At 37.9% G+C, this 22,440-nt stretch overlaps 1 protein-coding gene across 2 annotated transcripts in view; it reads right to left on the minus strand.

Moving 5' to 3' along the window:
- The window catches only part of TANC2 (tetratricopeptide repeat, ankyrin repeat and coiled-coil containing 2), a 352,683-nt gene that overhangs the window by 101,601 nt on the left and 228,642 nt on the right, over positions 1-22,440 (minus strand). For both annotated transcript variants that reach the window (XM_088141581.1, XM_088141538.1), the window contains exons 6-7: positions 5,662-5,810; positions 500-689 (exon numbers count right to left, since the gene is read on the minus strand). In XM_088141581.1, coding sequence (XP_087997707.1) covers positions 500-689; positions 5,662-5,810 — 339 coding nt within the window. The remainder of the gene's footprint in view (positions 1-499; positions 690-5,661; positions 5,811-22,440) is intronic.

The following is a 22,440-nucleotide window of genomic DNA, read 5'->3' on the forward strand; positions in this document are numbered from 1 at the left end:
TCTTACATTATCTTTAAACTTATTTTATTCCTATCTCTTATGTTATGTAAGACTAGTCAGTGACCAAAATAAAGTACTTTGACTTACTGACACTGGTATTTTCAAAACAATCCAGACATATACCCAACTTTCTGGATTTTTTCTAGGAGGATATTTCTGCATCCCTTAAACCTAACCATTTGAAGGTTTCTGATATTGAGCCTAAACTGTATGTTCAGAAATCTGCACAAGCCATCCTTTGAACTAAGGATGGATTCTCTAAAAGGTATGACTATCAACAACTTCTAGCTATTTTGGAATTAGGAACTCTATCAGCATAAAAAGAATTATATGTTTTATCAAGATAAGGTTCAGAGCTCAAGTATACTTGTTCCACTTTTTCAGAGCTCAGGTATACTTGTTCCACTTTTCCCAGTTCCCTTCAGAATACCATATAACATAAACCCCCAATACTGTATAGCCGAATTTTAAAATACATTTCTGCATATCCAGGACTCACCTATGATGCCACTATCCCTGCTTTCAAGAGTAGATGTGGGACTTGTGACAGCTCCATAACTGCAGTCCTTTGCTATAACATCCTTAGCGCTAGTTTGAGGGAGGGTGGAGCAAGGGCTACTGGCAGGTGGTGAAGCAGTACTGCTGGTCAGTGTGGAACAGGGACTTATTCGCTGGGACACCGCTGAAGTCTGGAAAATTGGAAGCAGGTACACAGTCATCACAGTGTGTCAGTAAAGCTTATAGGCTTTCACTATAACACAGTGAAGAATTCACTTAATATAATCACAGATATGTTAGACTATTGGAAAGCTGATACACAGATTTACTCTTCCATTCCCTTATAAACTGTATCATTCATTCTGTTCTTTAGATATAGAACATGTGAAAAATGCATTATTTCAGCAATAATGAAAACCAAACTTAGCACAAGATGAAACCAGTAGCATTAATATATCTTCTCCTGCCCAATACCTTTTAAAATCCTGTATTTTAGTGAGTTCCAATAAACCTTGACTGCTGGCCTCATATATTTTATTATATACAACAAAATAAAAACAATTTTATTCTTTGGGAAAGGTGGATATTTTTAATTACTTCTAATTTGCAACAAAATAAATATAGATAATTATTATTTTGGAACAGCACATTTCAAACAATAATTTATTTATCTATCTATCAATATTTATAAGCTGTCTCCACTCCTTATGGACTCTGGCCATTTTACAATAATTCAAAAAATGGTTCAGTTTAAAGAAACAAAATAATAACACTCACAATGATGTTCACCCAAATGAGCCAAAAGTTCACTGGAACAATATCGCTTTTACCTGCTTCTTGAAAACAAAGAGGGTTGGAACCACTCATACTTCTGACTGGCAGGGCATACCTGCTGATGGCATGGATCTTGTTCTTCCTATTGAGCTGGCTCTTCAGGATCTGTCTTATCCTTTGGTGTTACTTGGATTTTGCTGTCTTCCTTGCCTCCTCATCATGGTTCCCACATGACTGTGGGATTCCAAGGTACTTGCAGCTGGCCTGTATGTCTGCCATGTGGCCTGCTGGTAGTTCCACCCCATCAGTCTTAACTACCTTCCCTCTCTTTACTACCATCCAGCCACACTTCTCTATTCAAGTGACATCCCAATGTCCTCACTGTAGATCCGTGTCAGGTGGATCAGTGAGTCAATGTCTCGTTCACTCTTAGCACACACCCTGGGTCATTCATGTACAGGAGGTGGCTGATGGTTGTTCCACTCTTGAAATTGTATCCGTATCCAGTCCTTGTGATTATCTGGTTGAGGGGGTTCAAACCTATGCATAACAGCAGCAGGGACAGTGGATCACCTTGGTATATGCTGCACTTGATGGCTACTTGTGTGAGCTGTCTTGAGTTGACTTCCAGTGTTGTCTCCCACAGTCCCATTGAGTTCTTGAGGAAGGTCCTTAGTGTCCTGTCGACTTTGTATAGTGCCAAGGATTCAAAGATCCATGTGCGTGGCATTGAGTCGTAGACTTTCGTGTAGTCAATCCAGGCTGTGCTCAGACTGGTCTGTCTAGACCTTGAGTCTCGGGCGACTGCTCTATCTATGAGCAATTGGTGTTTTGAGCCTCTGGTGTTGTTCCTAATGCCCTTCTGAGCTGTGCTCTTGTACTGGCCCATATGGTCCTGTAATCTGGCGGCTATGGTGACTGATAGGCCTTTCCATGTTGTGGGGAGGCAGGTTATTGGCCACTAGTTGGATGGTGCTGTTCCCTTGTGGGGGTCTTTTATGATCAGCACTGTCCTTCCTTGTGTTAGCCAGTCTGGGTAGGAGCCTGCTGCTTGCAGCTGGTTCATCTGCACTGCTAGGTGTTCATGCACTGCTGTTAGTTTCTTTAGCCAGTAGTTGTGGATCATGTCCAGGCCAGGTGCTGTCCAGCTCTTCATGTTTTTGACCCACTGTTGGACATCTACTACTGTGATGGTGACTGGTTCCTGTTCTGAGAGATTGCTACGGTCTCCTTTCAGGTCCTGCAGCCACTTTATCCTGGTGTTATGTGTCTTCTCTTTCTCCCATATGTTCTTCCAGTACCAACAGTTTCTGCTATTGGTGACTCTGCTGTTACTGTGTTGTTTCACTACAGTTGGGAGTACACCTTGGACGGTTCTTTGGAGAACAGGGTATTTATCTTCTTGGCCTCTGCTTCTCTAATTTATCTCCTTAGCCTGGCAGCCAGTGCTGTGAGCCTTTGTTTAACAGTCTCTAGGGCTTCAGATGGAGTCAGGCCCTTGTATTTTTTCAGTAGCTGAGTCTTATCCTTAATCTCCACACCCTTCTGTAGTTCCATCAGCTGACTAACTTCTTTCTGAGTTGCCTTGATCTTAGCCTCCAACCTCATTTTCCAGGGGTGGTTATGTACTGCTGTTCTTCTTGATTGTGCGAAGCATCTCCAGGATTATAGCAGCTGTAGCGTATACCAGTTCATTGCTTTGAGTTATGGTGGTAGTAGGGATTGTCATGAGGGATCTATTGGCATCTTCTAGCATACTATCTCATGGTACTTCTCCACTGAGCCTTGGTAATTGGTCTTGACTGTAGCTAGTTCATCCATGATCTTATGCCTCATATCAGCTGCTGTGCTCTGTAATGGAGGGGTGGCAGTGACATTCCAGCTTCAGGTGTTGGCTACACATCCAGTTGTTCTTCTGGGTCTTCTTGAGTCCAGGATGTAATGTGTAGTTGGTCTATCTCAAATTGTGAGAGCTGCTTCCTCTTCACTATGTTGAAGTGTTGGGTACCTAGCTGTTTCTCAGTTAGTGTGGATGTAGGTCTTCTGTCCATCCATAGTTCCTTCATACATTTCATACATCCCCTCTCATTAGATCTACTGTTGTAGTAGCATTCCATCAATTCCAGGTTCTCTTATCTCATCCATATATGGGTTTGTTTCAGTAGCCCACTTATTGTCAGATTGTCCTGGCTCCCCAACATCTGACACGGACTTTGTTAATTCAGGCGACATCCGAGCTGGCATGACTCTCTTAGTTTGTGTCACTCTCATATTTGAGGTAGACAGGTGAAGCTTTAGGGGGTCTTTGCCCAAAGACCCCTACTGGTAAGGTAGGTACCAGCTGGGATTTGAACCCAGGTCTCCCATATCAAAGGGCGGTGCTCTAACCACTACACTATCCAGCCATGCATACACATACACACACACAAAAGGCTAACATGATATTTTAAGAATTTAATAAAACAATAAAAATAAAAAACAAAAACAAAATGCAAAGTATAGTAGTAAAAAATAAAAACAGAACTCTCAGTGTATGAGAAGCTTCCAAAAGAAAAATAAGAATACAAAATGACTAAAATCTAACACACCCTGCCTTCCAACAAACAAAATCCCATTAGGACTTCTGGTAGAGTGCACTATGAACTCCACCCTGAGTTAAGCTATACTGTAGCAAATTTTAAAAAATCAATACGATTACTGCTATTTCCTTTCCTTTTCTCCCACAAGTGAATTTCTCAGCTGTGGCTGGATTATAAAACATTTTCACATCAGGGGTAAACAAACAAACAAAAAACCAAAAACTTTAGCCCTTTTTGTTTTGCTGATTGGCAAGTTCCCTCCCCCCACCCTCACTCCCAAAAAAGAAAGCTTTTACTTTTAAACTGTCTGTGGAGGAAGATCTGGAAAAATCATTATCTTCTCTGAATTTCATTCAAGTCTAAGTCCTAAGATAAATGTTGAAGATGGCAAAAAAATCTCATGACAATGGGACTATGCTTCTGAGCTAAGTCAGCAAAAAGCTGCTGAACATGCAACTCCAAATTATTTTTTTTCAACTTCTCTTAAAGTTGAAAGCAACTCTATTTGACTTCTTGTTGGCTTCTTTGAAGGAAAATTTGGGGGGAGAAATTGGCCCCCATGGAGGAAGGAGGTCATTTTCTTGTTGCTTTAGGATATACTATATGTAAATGTATACACACAAATACACACACTTATATATACATACACATAAATACACACATACATAAACATATACATACTTACACACACACACATACAGACCAATACACACACACACACACACACAGACAAAATATCATCCAGTGAAGTCTGGCATACTGAACTTTGATTTATGAAAGAAATTGGACAAAGAGCACACTATTCTCAGATCAAGGCAGTGCATATATTTGAGAATCTCCCCTTTTGATTAAAACTTCCAGAAAGCATGTTCTTTCTAAGAGACTCCTATGCAAAAATTGTCAATTGTTCTGAAAATCTTGAAGACAAACCAACTTGGGGCTTCCCTCCTTGAAATCTAGAAAGGGGTAATTTGCTATCAGACTAATAGCATGAGATGAAGTAATTTAATGAATCTGTACTGGGTCCTGGCCACATCCTCCAGAGATAAGCAGAGAAACTTTTGTAAAGGCTGGGTATGGAGAATAGGTCTACTGCATTACCTTATACAGTATCATTATGTCTTTCCAATGACCTGGCATTGTAAGAACCACATCAACTTGCTCAGCTTTTTGAAGAGAGCTGTTTCTTTGTCAATAGTTGCAGCATGTTCAAGTTAATCCAGAATAATATTTTAACCACAGTACTAAATGGTAGAGGGATGCCCTTCCTTAGAAAAATAATTAGCAGGCAGAGGAACTTTTTTATGGCTAAAAGAATGGATAATCTAAGATGGCAAATTGCTTTAAGCCCATCATTTGATCATATACTTGATTTTACTGTTTTTCTGTTTAATCTGTATCCCATCTTAAACAAGAATGACTAAAAACAGTTTACATTAGTTTCTGTCTAATCTATATAGACAAAATTCTTTGTTAAACTAACATCTGACAAAATGACAAAACCTGAAAAGTTCTTCCTACTTGGATCTTATACAAGAAAGCCAATTTAGCTTCTAGTCAGAGTTATATATCCAGAAATATTTCTTACTTTGATTTAACTTGACTTGGTTTCCTCCATCTCTGCATATTTACAAGTTTAACAGAGGAAAGAATATATCTCAAGTTCTAGTTAATCACCAATACTGTATGTATAGATTTCAGACTACAAGATATGGTCTCTTGAGATCTGAATCATAGCATACAGTATTTTGTTTTCCATAATCAGAATACAGTGAAATTGCTATCATTCTGCACAAAGTTTTAAACCCACCTGATTGTCTTCCTGTCCTTCCATGTTATACTGATTCCCTGCCTGTAGCTCAGTGACCTTTTCTCCCAGGAGGAAGCCCAGGCGAGTCATGAGTGTGTTTGCTGCTTCATCTACAGAGGGAGGAGGTCCCAGCTCCTGTTCAGTTTCACCTGCATAGAATGAGAAGAAGGATGTTAACTATAACCTAGCATACTTTTACATATGATCTTGCACTTATAGCATTGAAAATATTCTGCAGGTTATTATAAGGGGCTAGAAATATGCTATTTAAATGGAAAAGGTTGTTGGATTCTTAGACTCTACCCCAGGCCAGTCCAACTTATAGAAGGGAAAGAGCCACACTGATAAATTAAAAAGAATTGAGGACCACAAAGGAATAACTGGTGTGCTGATCAGTTGTTCAACGGCTAGCGGCGCAGCAGCAGCAGTGGAGTTGATGGTGTTGGTGAGGCCTGGAGGCAGTGTAGGTGCTTGGCAGTGTGTCTTTCAGGGTGGTGGTGGTAACATTTGGCAGTAGTGGATTTACTGAGTTTTCAAAAAGTGCTGGCAGGCAGCAAAAGACTGCTTGGCGGGTGGCATGCAGCCTGTGGGCCGTATGTTACACAGAGCTGCCCTACACTATACGCAAAACTTTATTAGGGTATAATTACAAAAAAGAATAGTGGATTTCTTGCTATTGCTTACAGCCATGTAATTTTAAATTTGGGGAACATTTACATAAATCTTGAGACAAAAAGATTTATACATTCCTCCATTTATAACAGTTGTTTTTAGATAATATATATAAGATGTAAATATTTATTATTTACTATTTCTCTCCCCTATGTATCCAGGGCTACTTATAATAATTAAAAACAAAATTAACAAACATACAATTTACAGACTTAACATAAGAACTGCATGCAAAGGGACAAATATAAATTTAGATATATAAGGTATCTTTGTCCAACTTATTCTGAAAGGTGATTCTGAACTAGATGGGCAAAACAACAGAAAGGAGGCTCAAGAGGCAGTGCATATATTTATATTATATTGTTATCAGCAAATGGAGCAAACTCAGCTCAGGCCTTTTGTTTCCCTTGAAGCAGTCTTTGTGATCTTAACAGAAATAACAGCCTTTTTATCTTCCAGGAAGGCTTTGTTCAGTGCTGCATTAATTTCAGAAAATAAATAAATGCTCATAGAAAAGGCAAGCAGATTTTCTCCAGAAACACATTTAATCAGTAGCAGCAATGTGTTTGTTAACACTTATTTCTAGAAAAGATGGTACTGAGCAAGATGTACAACCCATGGTTGGCTTATGGAGTGGCCCTCTGACTTGTTTAATGTGCATGTGAAAATGACATCTGTGCCTAACAATTAGAAGAATGTTATTATTCCCTTCTAGTGAAGGGAAAGGAACAAAAGTGAACGCAAAACCTACTGGAGGATTAATTTGTTAAGTGTATCTGGGAAGGTATTTGGCAAATTTCTGATCAAAAGCATATGAGAGGTGACAATCAGCAAAGTTTGGGAAGCGTGGTATGGCTTTATGTTGGGCAGAAACATTTTAAGAGAAGAGCCATGTCTATGGTAGCAAACAAATCAGGGAGTCTAGTAGTAACTTTTCCAACTACCCAATTTTAGTAAAAAGCATAACCTTTTATGAGCTGTAACTCACTTTATCAGATACATGGAGTTGCTAGGCTGCTGTAGGATTTAAATTGGAATGAAGCAGTGACAGAGGAAGGGAGGGGAAGACAAGTTGGTTATGCAAATGCTGGTTACATGTGAGACAGATTACAAGTACCTTATCAATTAATAATTGTAATGTGTCAAAAACCCATTGTGTCTTTTTAGAACAAGATACAATAGAGTGTCCTAGCAAGTTGAAATGTCCTGATATTATTTTGTTCTTGTTTTGAATCCTGATGTTAAATCAGTGTCCATTAATTCTTTTGGGCAAAGTTGAGACTTCTGGTGGGGATCAATGGCAGCTTAGGCGTCTTCGAAATAGCAGAGATGGCATCGTTGCTGGATCAGTGGCTGTCAGCAAGCACTGGCCGCCCAACATTCTCCAGACCAAGGAGGAAGTGAGAAATCAGCCCATTCAGTCTCTGGACGGCTGTTCCACAAAAGCTAATCGTGGAGACGGAAGCTTCTGTGAATGGCTTTTGAGTTGAACAGCTGGGAGGCAGGGGATACATCTTTGTTTGCAGCTGCAGTATAGCCTTTATATGGATACAAGAGCTGATTGAACCTCATTTCTAAAGCACTGTGGATTATAATTATTTTTCAACTTAAGAGAGACCTTCCTTCGCAATAGATTAAGTAACTCTCTTGGGGCTTATTTTTGGGACTATATTTTTAAAAGAAGAAATAGAGCTTTAATTTGAATCTGATAAATTAGCAAAAGGACAAATGAAAATTGGAATTTAAAAGAGACTTAAAAGTTACAGTGAAAAGGGAAGATTTATGTGTTAGAAGGTTATTTTTTCATGAAACTCCATTTGCAGTAATGAGGCTTGATTTTTCCATGGGAAAGTTTTTTGTTTTGCTGGACTATGCTTGTTAATTGTCTGGGTTTCTAAAACAGAAGACTGTAACTTGATCCCTGTGTTTCCTTTGATGTCTACCTGCAATTCCATCTTGAAAGACACCAGAGGGCGTGAACTGTCTGTTTACTTTCTCTTGTATTTAATATATCCAGCTATCCATTTTACTTGTGTAAAGGGAAAAAAAATAAAAAATAAAAAGAATATGGCTACGAGGAAGGCACTGAGAGAAATGAAAGAAATGAGAAGAGGCTCAGTAGAACAACCATTAGAGGAAAAGATGGTCCCTTTAAGTTTGCTTAAACTAATGTTTGATGAATTAGAGGCTAAATTTGCAATTTCGGAAAAAAATGAAAGAAAGACTAGATAAAATGGGCAGTTATATGAAACAAATAGCTGGAGAGATGAAACAAATCACTGGGAAAATGAAGCAGGTTACTGAAAGAATGGAAACATTGGAGAATAAAGCAGAAACCAGAGATCTTGAGTTGGAGAAAAGACTGGATAATGTGGCTTTGCTGGAGTTCAGGGAGAAGGAATTCTGCCTGAGATTCAGAGCTATTCCAGAAATTCCAGGGGAAGATATTAGAAGAAGGGTGGTTCAAGTGTTGGCAGAATTTTTTAATTGGGAGGAGGAAAAAGTTGAAGATGAGATTGATAAGGTGTACTGGGTAATTTCACACTATGCAGCAATAAGACATCTACCAAGGGACGTATTAGTACATTTGCAAAGAAAACGACCAGGGATCAAGTTCTGCAATGGCGTTTTAATACTAGATTGAAGATTGACAATGTGGATATAATTATACTATAAATTACATTAAAAGAAATTCCCATCAGAACTTTATGTAAGAGAAAGGGTTTTGTTTTGTTTTGTTTTTGACAGAGGTATTGAAACTGAAGAATTTGTTCCATTGGGATAAATTGGAGGGAGTGATTTTTACTTTCCAACAGAAAAGATTTCAAGTGAATTCAGTTCATAAAACCAAAGAATTTCTGGAAAAATTCAAAGGAGACTTGGAAGAGATGCAAATGAAGGAGGACGAGCAGACAATCTCAAAAGCCAAACAGGTCCAGGAGGAAGATGAAAAAGAGGACTCTGAATTGGGTGCCACAGGTACAGACTTTTCTAAATTACTGACTTAATTATGGATTACAAATAGCAAACATGGAATATTAATGGAGCAAATGCTCCACAAAAGAAAAGAAAAGTGTTTCACCATTTAAAATAACTTAAGATGTAATTTGCTTACAAGAGATTTATATTAGAGAAAAGGACATAAAATATTTGATTTGCAAGAATTTGGGACAAGAATTTATTTTGGCAGGTCCAAAAAAGTTAATGGAGTTGTGTTATATGTTACCCACAATTAAAACTAAAATAAGTATCAGCTGATGAACATGGTATATTTGTTGGAGTAGAAGTCAAATTACAGGGAATTAAATCATTAATCTTGGAACTTTATGCTCCAAATGAAGATAAAGAAAACATTTTTAAATATCTTATGGAAAAACTAATACATTTTTCTTATGCAAATAGGTGCCTGATTGGAGATTGGAATGGAGTGATATACCCCCACTTGGATAAAATATCAGAGAAGGAAGTTAAAAAGAATCAGGGTAAATTACCTAAGACAATTTTGATTTGATGGGCAATTTTTCTTTAGTGGATATATGGAGAAAGAAAAATGCTAACTCTAAAGAATATACCTATTTTTCAGAAAGACACAGATCATTCTTAAGGGTAGATATGATCTGGAGTTCAAAGACTTTGGCTGTTAATACTTCTAAAGGAGAGATTTTACCAAAGACTTTCTCTGATCATAACACAGTGAGTTGGACTTTTAAAAGAAAATCTAATTCATTCAGATGGAGATTAAATGAAATGTTGTTGCAAAAGGAAGAGATAGAGAAAGATTGTAAAAAAAATTAATAGAATTTTTTTGAGAATAATCTAAATAAAGGTACAGACTTGAGAATAGTTTCGGATGCAAGCAAAGCTTTTATTAGAGGGTATTTCATATAGTATAACACTGAGTTCAAAAAGAGGAATCAAGAGAAAATGCAAGCTATTTTGAAGGAGATAAAGAAGAAAGAGGAGGAATTAAAGTTAACACCAGGAATTGTTAATTAAAGTTAACACTGGAATTGAGTCATGGCAACTGGACTTCTTTTCTTTTTTGGTAGAGACATTTTGCTACTTGTCCAAGCAGCTTCTTCAGTCTGAAAAAGTTGGTTAGGGGGACCCCATAAAAGTCTTCCAGGGTGGCTGTGTTTCTTACTAGCATGATAGGCTCATTGAGGGACAATAGGAGATGTGATTAGTAGAGTCTTTGAGATGTAGATGTCTATTCCTAATCCCTCACTCATCCCCAGAGGCATGTTAATTGTTGCCTTCCTGGCAAACTTTTGAACTGTTCTTAATTTTCTTGGGGACTGTTGAAAGGACAGCCTGGAAAATGGGGGACAAGTTGTGTGGAAAATCCTTCCCTCAATATCTTGTTATTTTTGTTTTAAACAATACCTGTTATGACAATTGATGTTCCATTTAAACAATGGCATAAAGACATATCTAAATTTGTGTGGCAAGGCCAAAAACCCCCCAAACAAACATGAATTAAGTACGAAGTTTTACAAGATGCTAAAGAAAGAAGAGGTTTAGGTCTCCTGGATTTGAAGTTTTATTTTGCAGCTTGTTTGGTTTGGATGAAAGAGTGGGTGACTTTTAGAAATAGGTTATTGAAACTAGAGGGGCATGACCTAAGATTTGGGGGGTATGGCTATTTATGGTATGATAAAGTTAAACTTAATGTAAATTTTAAAAATCATTTTATTACACGTGCCATATTGAGAATATGGAACAGATATAAATCTAGGTTGTCTCTGAAGGTTCCTTTATAGTTGTCACCACAAGAAGCTTTTTATAGAAGAGAAATGGTAACTAAACATAAATGGTTAACTTATTGTGACATACTGGAATTTTCTCAAGGGGATGTTAAATTAAAGATGAGAGGAATTGATATCAGAAAGATACATGTGTCAATGGTTTTCTTATATACAATTACAAGAAAGATTTAAAATGGATAAAAGGAATTATAGTTTTGAATATGGTAAGACTGAATTTGAAGCAGAATTATGTACTAATGATGAACATGTTATTGCCAAGATGTATAAACTTTTACTGAAACTAGAGACAGAAGATGAACAAGTTAAGAACTGTATGAAAAATGGGCTAAAAACTTTGACTGCAATATACAGATGGAACAATGGGAAGATATGTGGCAGAAAGGACCTTAAAGAAAACTTTTATAAAATGATGTATAGTTGGTACTTGTTGATAGAAAAAGTATCTAAAATGTATAAAGGTACTTCAAATGTATGTTGGAAATGTGAACAACAAGAAGGGACATTCTATCTGGTGGATTTGTAAAAAAGCAAAAAAAAATTGGAATGAGATACATATTTGCATACAGAAGATTTTAAAGATTAATATTCAATCAAAACCAGAGACTTTTCTTTTGGGCTTGATGGATAAACAGTTGGAAAAAACTAATGGAACTTTGTTCTTATATATGATAACAGCAGCAAGGCTTTTATGTGCACAGAGGTAGAAAGATAAGATATTACCTACAGTGGAAGAACAGATGGTGAAGCTGATTGAGTTGGCTGAGATGGCAAAATTGACGGCTTTGATTTGTGATAAGACATTGTATAATTTTAATGCTAACTGGAAACCTTTTTTGGACTTTTTGCAGGAAACAGAAAAAAAGGAAATTATTTATATAGTTGAAAATCTGGTTGGTTAAAGCCACTATCAGCCTCAATTTAGCCAACAGTATCCTAGGGGCTGCACCCTGCTATTAAAATTTTCTCAGTAAGTTATCTAGTATAAAATATCTAATAGAAATCAACACTGGAATCCCTCTAAAATTATATGTGAATCTCAACATAATGTTCATTTTGATAACATTAATCTTGCCCCTCACCAAATACTGCTATGCCGCCTCATCATGCATCATGGTAGGGCTGGGGAGGTGGGTGGATGTTCCTCAGAGGGAATGATGGGAATGTATGCCAAGAGTATATACTCTCAGCAGGCTGCCCAAGATATATAGATCATCCCAACTGCCCAGCTAAAGCAAGCAGGCACTTGTATTAGGCATCAGTGATATAGGAAGGTTCTGGATGATTACTTTAGTGACAAAGACAAAGGCATAATTTCATACTACACAGGAGAATGTAGTGACAAACCATTCCAATATTTTACCAAAATAACTACATGAATAGACAAAATAAAGCAACTGACATTATAATGATTGATGATGGGCCCCTCAGGTCAATTGGTGTTCAACATGCTACTGATTCAAAGAAGATCAAACAAAAATGGAAGAAGTATGCTGAAATTCTGGACAGTAGAACTGTTAACAACCAAAATACCCTAGAAGATATTCCCTACTTACAAGAACCTCTAGTACTAGAAGATACTAGAAGTTAGATCAGCATTCCGATCATTACCAAGTCAGAAGGCTACAGAATTGATGAAATATCTACAAAAATATGGCAAACAACAGAAGAAGAATTACTAAAGGTTCTAACCAAACTATGTCAGCAAATCTGGAGAATGACATAGTGGGCAACAGATTGGAAGCAGTCGGGTTATGTGCTAATACCAAAGAAAAGAGAATTAGCCAAGTATGCACTTTTGCACAATATACTTAATTTCACATGTTAGCAAAATACTGCTTATAATAATCTAACACAGGTTAGAGTCCTAGATGGATTGGAATGTGTATGTGTCTAATGTTCAAGCTGGCTTTAGAAAAGCCGAAGGAACAAGAAGTCAGTATGTGCTTCACTGATTATACAAAGGCCTTTGATTGTGTTGACTGTGTAATGTCCTTAGAAAAACATCTCATTGTCCTCATGAGAAACATACTGTATATACAGGACAAGAAGCCATAGCCCAGACAAAACATGGTGAAACAGACTGGCAAAGAAATGAGATAAGACTGTATACTCTCTCCTTATTTATTCTACCAATATATTCTGGGAGGCTGGATTGTAAGAAGATGAGTGTAGATTTAAAAGTAGAAGAAAAACATTAATAACTTATGCTATGATAATGACACTACTCTGATAGCTGAAAATGCCAATGTTCTGCAACAGATACAGTAACTAGCCTTAGGATTGACAATGTAGGCAGTAAAATAATAGAAAGCTTCTGTTTTTTTAGGATTAACTATCAACAGTAAAGGACAAGCAATCAAGAAGTATACTACAGACTAGCATTTGGTAGGATGGCAATGAAGGTCTTGGAAAAATCTCAGAGACTAATGCTTTCTGGGATTTATTAGATCCCATTTTTTTTCATCAGACCCCATTTTGTAATTCTCTGAAGCTTCACTATTTAAACAGTCCATTATGTCAGTGGTAGATGCCCCTGAAGCATTACAGGTAGTCCTTGGTAATTGGGCCAGTAATTGGGACTGGAAACTCCGACACTAAGCGACACAGTCATAAGGCGCAATGTCACATGACCACACTGACTTACAACAGTCCCAACTGCAACCATTAGGTAAATCCCACACGGTCACAGCATCCTGCAGTCACATGATCACCATTTGCGACCTCCTACCAGCTTCCCCATTGGCTTCGCTTGTCAGAAGTGGGCAGTGAAGATCACAAATGGCGATCACATGATCAGAGGACACTGCAACATCGTAACTGCGAGCCAGTTGCCAAGCACCCGAATTGCAATCACATGACCATGGAGATGCTGCAACGGCTACAGCTACAAGGACCCATTGTAAGTCTCCCTCATTTAGCGCCTTCGTAACTTTGAATGGTTGCTGAACGAGTGGGCATTAAACGAGTACTGCCTGTAAATACTTTCCATTAACTAATGAAAGCTCTTCAAGATCTACTTAGTTCTCATTCTGTTCCTGTGTGTGGCAACCCAAGAAATAAATTTTCAAAGCCTTGGTTCAATAAAGAATGCATACTAGCTAAAACCAGGCTTATGGATGTTTTAAGATGTATTCTTTAAAAATTTAGAGTCTCCAGAGGAAAAAAAAAAATATCATTGTTCACATTGAGTGTTTTTGCTCTTTGAAGGCAGATTATAAGATTCACCTGAGAAGAAAGCAATTGCCATGGCAAAGGGTAAAATGGGAAAAAAATTATGTAAGCTGTCCTTTTGGCACTTAGTCAAAAAATCAGCTCCAACATGTTGCTGGAATATGGCAGAGTCAGAGCAAATTTAAAACTGTATGATAAAGTGGATGCAAAATTTGAAAGAAGTAATCACAGTGGGCCAATGGGAAGAACTATGGGAAAAAAATCAATACAATTTGCTCAAAGCTACAATTTAAGGGAAAATTAAAATGGTATAAAATGTTTTACAGATGGTATATAACTCCATGTACAATTGCCAAGATAGATATAGCATATAAAAACAAATGGTGGAATGTCATAACAAAGAAGGAACATTTTACCACATGTGGCGGTCATGCAAAAAATCCTCAAAAGCATTGAAAGGAAATACATAAAAAAAATTGAACTGAAGCTACAGATGTTTCTATTAGGCATAATAACAGAAAACATACATGAAAAAATTAACAATTTATTAAGATATATGTTGACTGCAGCAAGAATAAAACTAGCACCACATTGGAAAAGAGATATTGCCTACAATATCAGACTGGGAAGCTAAAATTGGAGAATGTGCTGCAGTGGCAAAACTGATACTACACACACACACACACACACACACACACACACACACAAAGACTGACTAAGTTTAAGCAAGAGTGGCTCCCTTACATACAATGTATCACAGAGCAAGGCAGATGTAGATGTCTGGAATATGGTTTTTAGGACTCAAATAGAAACTAGCAACAATTATTAATGTTAGATGCAAAGGTCAAATATTCAAACTGTGGCCTGTGGTTGGGGATATAAATGGAAAGTATGGGGAAGATGCAGCTTACTTATTTTTTTTCTTACCATGGTTTATTTTTAACTTAAACATAGACATCTTTTTTGTATTTTCTTTTTTTTTTCCTCTTTTTTTCCTTTCTTTGCATTGCAGTATTTGCCCTTTTCTGTATTCTTTGTATTTTAATACAGGTAGTCCTCACTTAACAATGGCAATTGGGACAGGAATTTCTGTTGCTAAGCGATACAGTCATAAAGCATGACATCATGTGACCGTGACAGCAGTTCCAGCAGTTAACCAGTTACTATCTGTAAGCAAATCACCATGGGTTGTTAAGAAAGGACCTCATGTGACTGCGACTTCCAACTTCCAATTTCCTGCCGGCTTCCCCATTGACTTTGCTTGTGGAAAGCCAGCAGGGAAGGTTGCAAATCATGATCACTTGACTCTGTGATGGTTGGAAATCCAGGCTGATTGCTGAGTGCCCAGATCGCGATCACAGGACCGTGGGGGTGCTGCAATGGTCAGAACTTTGAGGACCGGTTATAAGTACCACTCATTCAGTGCCATCATAAGTTCAAACAGTTGCTGAACAAGTGGTCATTAACTGAGAGCCACTTGTAATATTTATCAAAATGTATTTATGGTCCAAGGCCAAACATAATAAAAGACCAGCATACAATACAATAACTATAAAAAGGAATGTTTAAAATTGTGAGAAAATCCTAAAACAATTGGTAGCTAACAATTAATAAAATGAGGGAAGAACTAGATGGTTTTTAACAGTTATAGCTGTTAAAGTCCTTAATGGCATGGGGCCAGGTTATTTGAGGGACCACCTTTCCCCAATTACATCTGCCCATCCCATCAGGTCTGGCAGAGAAGGCATGCTGCAGGTCCTGCCTGCCAGGGAATTCCATTTGGCAGGTTCCGTCTCTGCTGTGATATCTGCCTTGTGGAATCTTCTCCCCCCGGAAGTGATATTAGCCCCATCCCTCTTAACATTCCACAAGTCACTGAAGACCTAGCTATGTGACCAGGACTGTGGGTCCCAGGGGACCGGGGAGATTTTTCAAGGCTCCCTTACTACGATTAATAGTATCCTCTCCCGTTTTGTGTGCTTTTTATAGTTTTTATAGTTTAATGATTGCTTTTATATGTATTTATGAGTTTTTAATTGAGTATTGTATGCTGCCCAGAGTCATTCTTTTCTGAGATGGGCGGCTATATAAATATGATCAATCAATCAATAAATATTGATAAGAATTTTGCAACCTTCTTATAGTTTTCTGAAGAGTGGTCAGGCAGAAGAAGGCAATAGCCTCCTGGTCGCAATGGCAATCAGAGTTATTAACAACTGTAGTATTAAACTTGATTGTCATTGGATGCACAATGGACATTTTAATAGCACATGTGAGACAGATCCTATCTTTAAGTCTGAACAGAAACAAGTGGGAGACTTATATATCTACCAGTTGTTGTCCTAATAGATAGTGCCCCAATTCAGCCAAAGTAAATAGTCTCCTATGTGAGGCATTCAAGATGTTAAAGAAATATCTAAGGATAATCCAGGCAGGAAGAATAATTGTGCTATAAAAGGGATGGGAGACTTTAGCTCTGTCATTTTGGATATCTAGGTCTCCAATTCTTTGCTTTAGTTCAGGCAGGGCTTTATCAAGTCCCAAAGTAGGTAGTTCTGACATGGTAAGACTGCAATATGCTAAATTGTCATTAATTTATCTTCTTAGGTTGGAAGAGAATCTATCTAGCAAGGTGAGATGGATTAAGGAAGTTCCCCAGTAGACTTGCTTCAGCCATAATCTAAGGTGACAAAGTCTTAATTGGGCCTCAAGGGAAATGCAGCCTCATTCTAGCCATGTAAGAGTTTAATTGGGAGTTGAATAAGGGACTTATAGTAAGATTTTCAAGAATTTTGATTGGATTGTTTCTAAACTAGAAGACTCCTTATAAATATATAATTGAGGACCATATAGCATAAAACCCGTAACTTTGGCTTTAAATAGTTTAATAGCTGCTTAGACATAATTGTTACCAAACTGACCTGCAAATTTAGCAGTTGCAAGGGACATTCACTGGGCTTTTACTAGAAATGCTCTCTTTCAAACTTCTACTTGTTTGAATAGACCACCAAGTAGAAGACTGAAAACACACCTAAGTATTTAAACAAACCAGAACTCTGGTTTCTCTTCAGATCATATAAATCTTCCACCTTTAATAATACATAGATACACAAACCTAAAAATGAAAACAAACAAAAAACCATCAGCCCCTAGACAACTCTTACACAAAGCATATGTAATGAACTCCATGGCTCAGGACAGCTACTTTTGTGAGACATTTGCCTTAGCATCAAGCATTCTATCGCCCATTGAGTGACCCTCCCCCTGATTAGCCTCCAATTACTGCAACTTGATCTTCCACTTGAAAAATGGAAAAACAGTTGAAAGTGACTTGATACCAGTAGAACTCTTAAACTCAAATCCAAAGTAGTGGTCTTCTGTACTGGCATCCTTTTTTTACACATATAACCATTTTATGGAGACTCCCAATGACTGAGAACATTCCATTAACTATATGATAGGAGAGAGCTTTAAAAGTGAGTTCTATTATCAGGCTGTTACCTGGCACTGAAATCCCCAGCTAAAGTCAGGAAAGAGTATAGAAACTGTAAAATCAGGTCTGATAAAAAAAAATCCTCTAATAAATTCCAAGAAGCATTAATTTGGGTGATCAGCTATGAGGAGATAATATGTCTCACACACACACACATACACAATGAGCAAACCTAGACCCTGGATCTATTTTTAAAAAATAGAGTTATGCTATTGGCCAACCATGTTATTAAGTATAATAAGCAAATTATATGCCAAGTATCTCTGCATGAAGTTAATGGATTTGATGATTCAAGAAAAAATTATAGCCATAGAACAAACTGGCTTCAGCCAGTATTTTTCGTTTCTGACCAAGGCATCACATTTTCATCTAGCTGAAAACTAATCTAGTCACCCCATGGAATTCTTTATGCCACTTTTATTTATTTGAAAGCCACTTTTCATTTGTTCCCTCGTAAGCAGCTATGGCAGAAATTAGCTGCAATCTTTATTCACTGATGCTTACTGAGACTAATTATAATGTTTCATGAGGATCTCGCATGGCAAGTCAAATATGTTACTGTGCACTAGCTCCCTCAATTCTAACCCGAAAAGTATTAAGTTGTATTCTTGCCTCCTCTCTATTTAATGTTTATGTCAGCAACATTTTTCAAGCTCTATACAAGCATAGATCCAACTTCCCTCACTAAATTGTAGACCAATCTCTTTGCTTCTTTATGCTGATGACACTGTAATTCTTTATCACAAGTAGGCCTTTGCTGCAGTCTTTGTATATTAGTCAAATATTGCTACATTAAGGACTAATAATAAACTATAAACAATGGTGTTTTTTTACTAAGAGACACTGTTAGCATAAATGGACTACAAATGGCTTCCCAAATCAGTAGGTTGAGACTTTTAAATATCTAGATGTACACTTTCAGTCCTATATTTAATGCTAAATTGAATTGCTGTTTGATGCCCAGTTCTTTGCTTATGAAGCTATTTCATCCATTTTTTAAGCATCTGATTACAAGTTCCCCTCTCTGTCTCATTTGTTCTTCTCCAACTAGACAAAACAGTAGCCCAGCTCACATTTGCCAACCATTTTGTTTCCTCTTGGGAAAAAAATATTGCTAAAGATTTTTCTTTCTGTGGTCCGCCACTTTTAATATCACTTTGCCCTGACAGAATTCGCCAAATATCTAAACAAAGAATCCATGATGTAGATGCTCAGAATGACCGAACCAAAATCCCTCCTTATTGCTTCAAGGACCTCTTTCATTGCCCTTCTAGTCCCCCAAAATATCTTTTATAACATCACCTCTGTTACACACAGAAGCGCATTCTCCCTAGCAAGGTTTTGTACCTGTTCAGGCTCAGAAGTTTGACTGAGCTGAAAAAGACTGAAAAAGGTGGATTGCAATTTGGCCAAACCCAAACCCAAACCCAGATGGTCTGTGTTCAGCTGACCCACAAATCTTCCCAGCACCTTCCTTCCCTGTATGTTTCCTTAGCTACTGCTATGCTTGAATTAAAGTTTAAGATACACCCTCCCCCATTCTTCTGCTTTTCTTCCCCTTTCCTCAGCCATCACCAATGCACACCAAAACATTTCTGGGTATGTCTTTTTCCCACTGTCTCCCAACGTGGAACATTTCTGTCTGGAACATGAAAATTTTAGGTCTATGTCTGGACCACCTGAAACTGTCTGTTCTGGGCACATATTTTGCACTTCCCAACAGTGCTAGAATACATGGCCCACTGTTTCCGTCTCATCAAAGATTAATTTTATGAGATGGGACCTAAAACAGCTTTAGAACTGTACCAAATTCAGTTCTAAAAGATAAATTGATGTTTAAGCATTCAGCTAAAACAAAAAATATTTACAATAATAAACCTGGCTTAGTCAAGAATGCATACAGACTTATTTAAATTTACAGCCCCTTCAGAGGAAATGATGAATATCCCCTCAAGCATATTGCAAAAGCAGACAAAAAGCTAAAGATATAATGAAAGAAAAAAGAGATACATACGATTATTTTTGCATGAATAACAAAACCTTTGCATAATGTGCTAATTAGGCCCTTCAGATTTGGGGGTTAGTATAGCAATCCAAATTCTTTCTCTTGCAGTAAATTAAACATCTTATCAAAAAACAACACATAGTAAATAAGATGAATTCTTTTACATTAGGAGATCCTAATCTTTTTAGGCTGGAGAATGCATTTTCCAGAAGCCAACATTAATCCTTTTGTTTAACATGGAACAGGAAAAAAGAATGATGCACTGACATGATTGTCTCCAAGTGTCCTCTCTGTGGTGGTAAAGCCACAGTTTCTTCCTACTATTCTAGGAAGCTCTGAGCAGTATAGCAGGCAATTAAAGTGCAAGCCATATAAGACTTGCTAGAAGCTTACACCAGACACACCTTATTTCATATAGTCATACATCTGTGTGGCAAATAAGGCTGCAAAGGCGGCTTTCTTTCTGGCCTCCACTGCACTGTTGTCCAGAAGAATTTTTTTTTAATATGGACAAGAGCTTATTGTCATCCTGAATCAGGAGGGACTGTGTATGCTTTGAACATATAGTCTGAAAGCAGTGATGGTATGAATGAGGGCCAGTAAACTCAATCCTGACAAGAACGATGCAGGAATTATAAAGTTGTCCTATTCTTACAAAGAACTGATATGAAGGATTTGGGTTGTTCTTGAAGTCACTGCTGTCAGACCTTCAAGCTAAGCCAGGTCAAGAATAGGCATGGCAGGAATTCTAGGAATGCTCTTTATTGTAATGAAAGAATAATAGGATCTTGAAAGCCTGTCCACGTGTCTTTCTATCCCATCTTATGCTAAACAAAATCAGGATGGGGTTATTTTGAGTTTTTTCTCATGCCTTCCACTTTCTCAGTACTGTGTAATCTTTTCTGCAAATCGCTTCCTTAATGGGTTGTTCACTCCTTCCTTATCCCCGAAGTCAGCTCTAAATTCCTTTATAACTGCTTTCATTAAAGGCCCTATGACCTCCATAACAAGGAGCAATATCTTTTTCTAACAGGACAGCCTAGCTATTGTATCCATGTACCTAGATTCTTTTAATGTGATTTATGTGGGGTTACCCATATGCTTGATCCAAACAGATGCAAAATGCTGAATGGGGCACCTAGTCATGTACAGTATAGTAAAATTTCAATTTAGATGGACCATTTCAGTGCAATAAATGTCCATTCAATCTGAATTTATATCAGTGTTTGAATAAATATACAAATGACATCAATTGACAGAAATGATGTGAACATGTCAATTACATAATTACACAAATAGCATAAATTACAACAATTTTCCAGACTGATTTGGCAATGTCGGCCTGTCAAGGTAGACCAGGTCAGGAAATGGACACCACAAGAAATACTGCAACTGTATTGATATAGGCTATAATAACAGAATTTTGAAAGCATTCTGATAGCATTTTCCCTTGCCTCCTTATAAGAAAGAGTCCAGGCAGAGCAATTTTAAGTTTCTTTCTCACACTTTTTCCAAGCTGAGCTCATGCTTTGCTAACAGACTCTACATACCCTCTCCAAGTTAATTTCCCTGTTCCTCTATACCACTTCCCCTGTCATGGGAACTCACTACAGACTTGCTTCCCCCATCATATTAGGCAATTCCTCCAGATTGCTAGATACGTCATGCAGTGCAGAGATAGAAGGAGTTGGCAGGTACCCCTCCTTTCCTGTTACCCAATGGCTGGACTCTCTCCACTCTCCCCAAATCCACTTTGCTAGTCCTGCAGCACAGAGCCAGATGGAGCTGTGGAGTTCCCACCCCTCCCTTCCTGCTATACAGTGGCTTGTCCTGGAGATACTGGGAAGCACAGAATCCTCTTCATCCTAGGTCTCACTGTCACTTACAGGACTGGCAGATCACAGAGATGAGGCCTAGCTGAGAACTTCAGATGAATTTCAGGTGTACAAGGTGTAAGGTATTGACATCTATTATGCTTTCTCATGATCTCTCCGATTCAGGGTAGCCCTTCTAATGAATCAGACAGTCCAACCATTTCTCCCTGCATCTAAAGTCTAGAACACATACAACTTCATACTCTTCTTCCCCACCCACCAGAAAGCCGGAGGTGGGGGAGGGGGAGGACAGTTTAGAGCACAAGGAGTGGGGGGCTGCTCTAGCACAAATAGCAACCAATGGAAAACAGGATGAACCTTAATAGATGCAGGCAACTGTGTTAATTTCTTGGATAACTGGAAAGAGGTCAATAATCTTTGAGTCCAGCTTTTGGAGGGTTAGGTTGAAGTTGAGCCACATCCTATTCCCCACAACAACTTTGGCACCCTCTTGTCTGTGTGCATCTGCAGCCACTTATAAGCAGTTTGCTATATCTAGCTGTTCCTTTAAAAGAAACTGAGCAACCTGTCTCTCTTGCAGAAAGTCCGAGGGGCAAGGAATAGCAGATGCAGGAGTTCTGGAGGGTAAAATGTGGAGCTGGAAACCTGAAAAAGAGACATGCCTATGGAGGAATGCACTACATTACTGTAGGCAAATTCTGTAAGAGGCAACAGTTTTCCTGTTGATAAGAAACATAGCATCTTAAATGTAGTTCTAATATCTGGTTCATATTCTCCATTGGTCCATTAGAGGAAGGATGATTCAAAGATGACAAATTAATTGCAATGTCTAAT

This window comes from Python bivittatus, unplaced genomic scaffold, assembly GCF_059951505.1.
Source record: "Python bivittatus isolate LINGU-HERP-01145 unplaced genomic scaffold, Pbiv_v1 ctg000000_np1212, whole genome shotgun sequence".
In the NCBI taxonomy this organism is placed as follows: Eukaryota; Metazoa; Chordata; class Lepidosauria; order Squamata; family Pythonidae; genus Python; species Python bivittatus.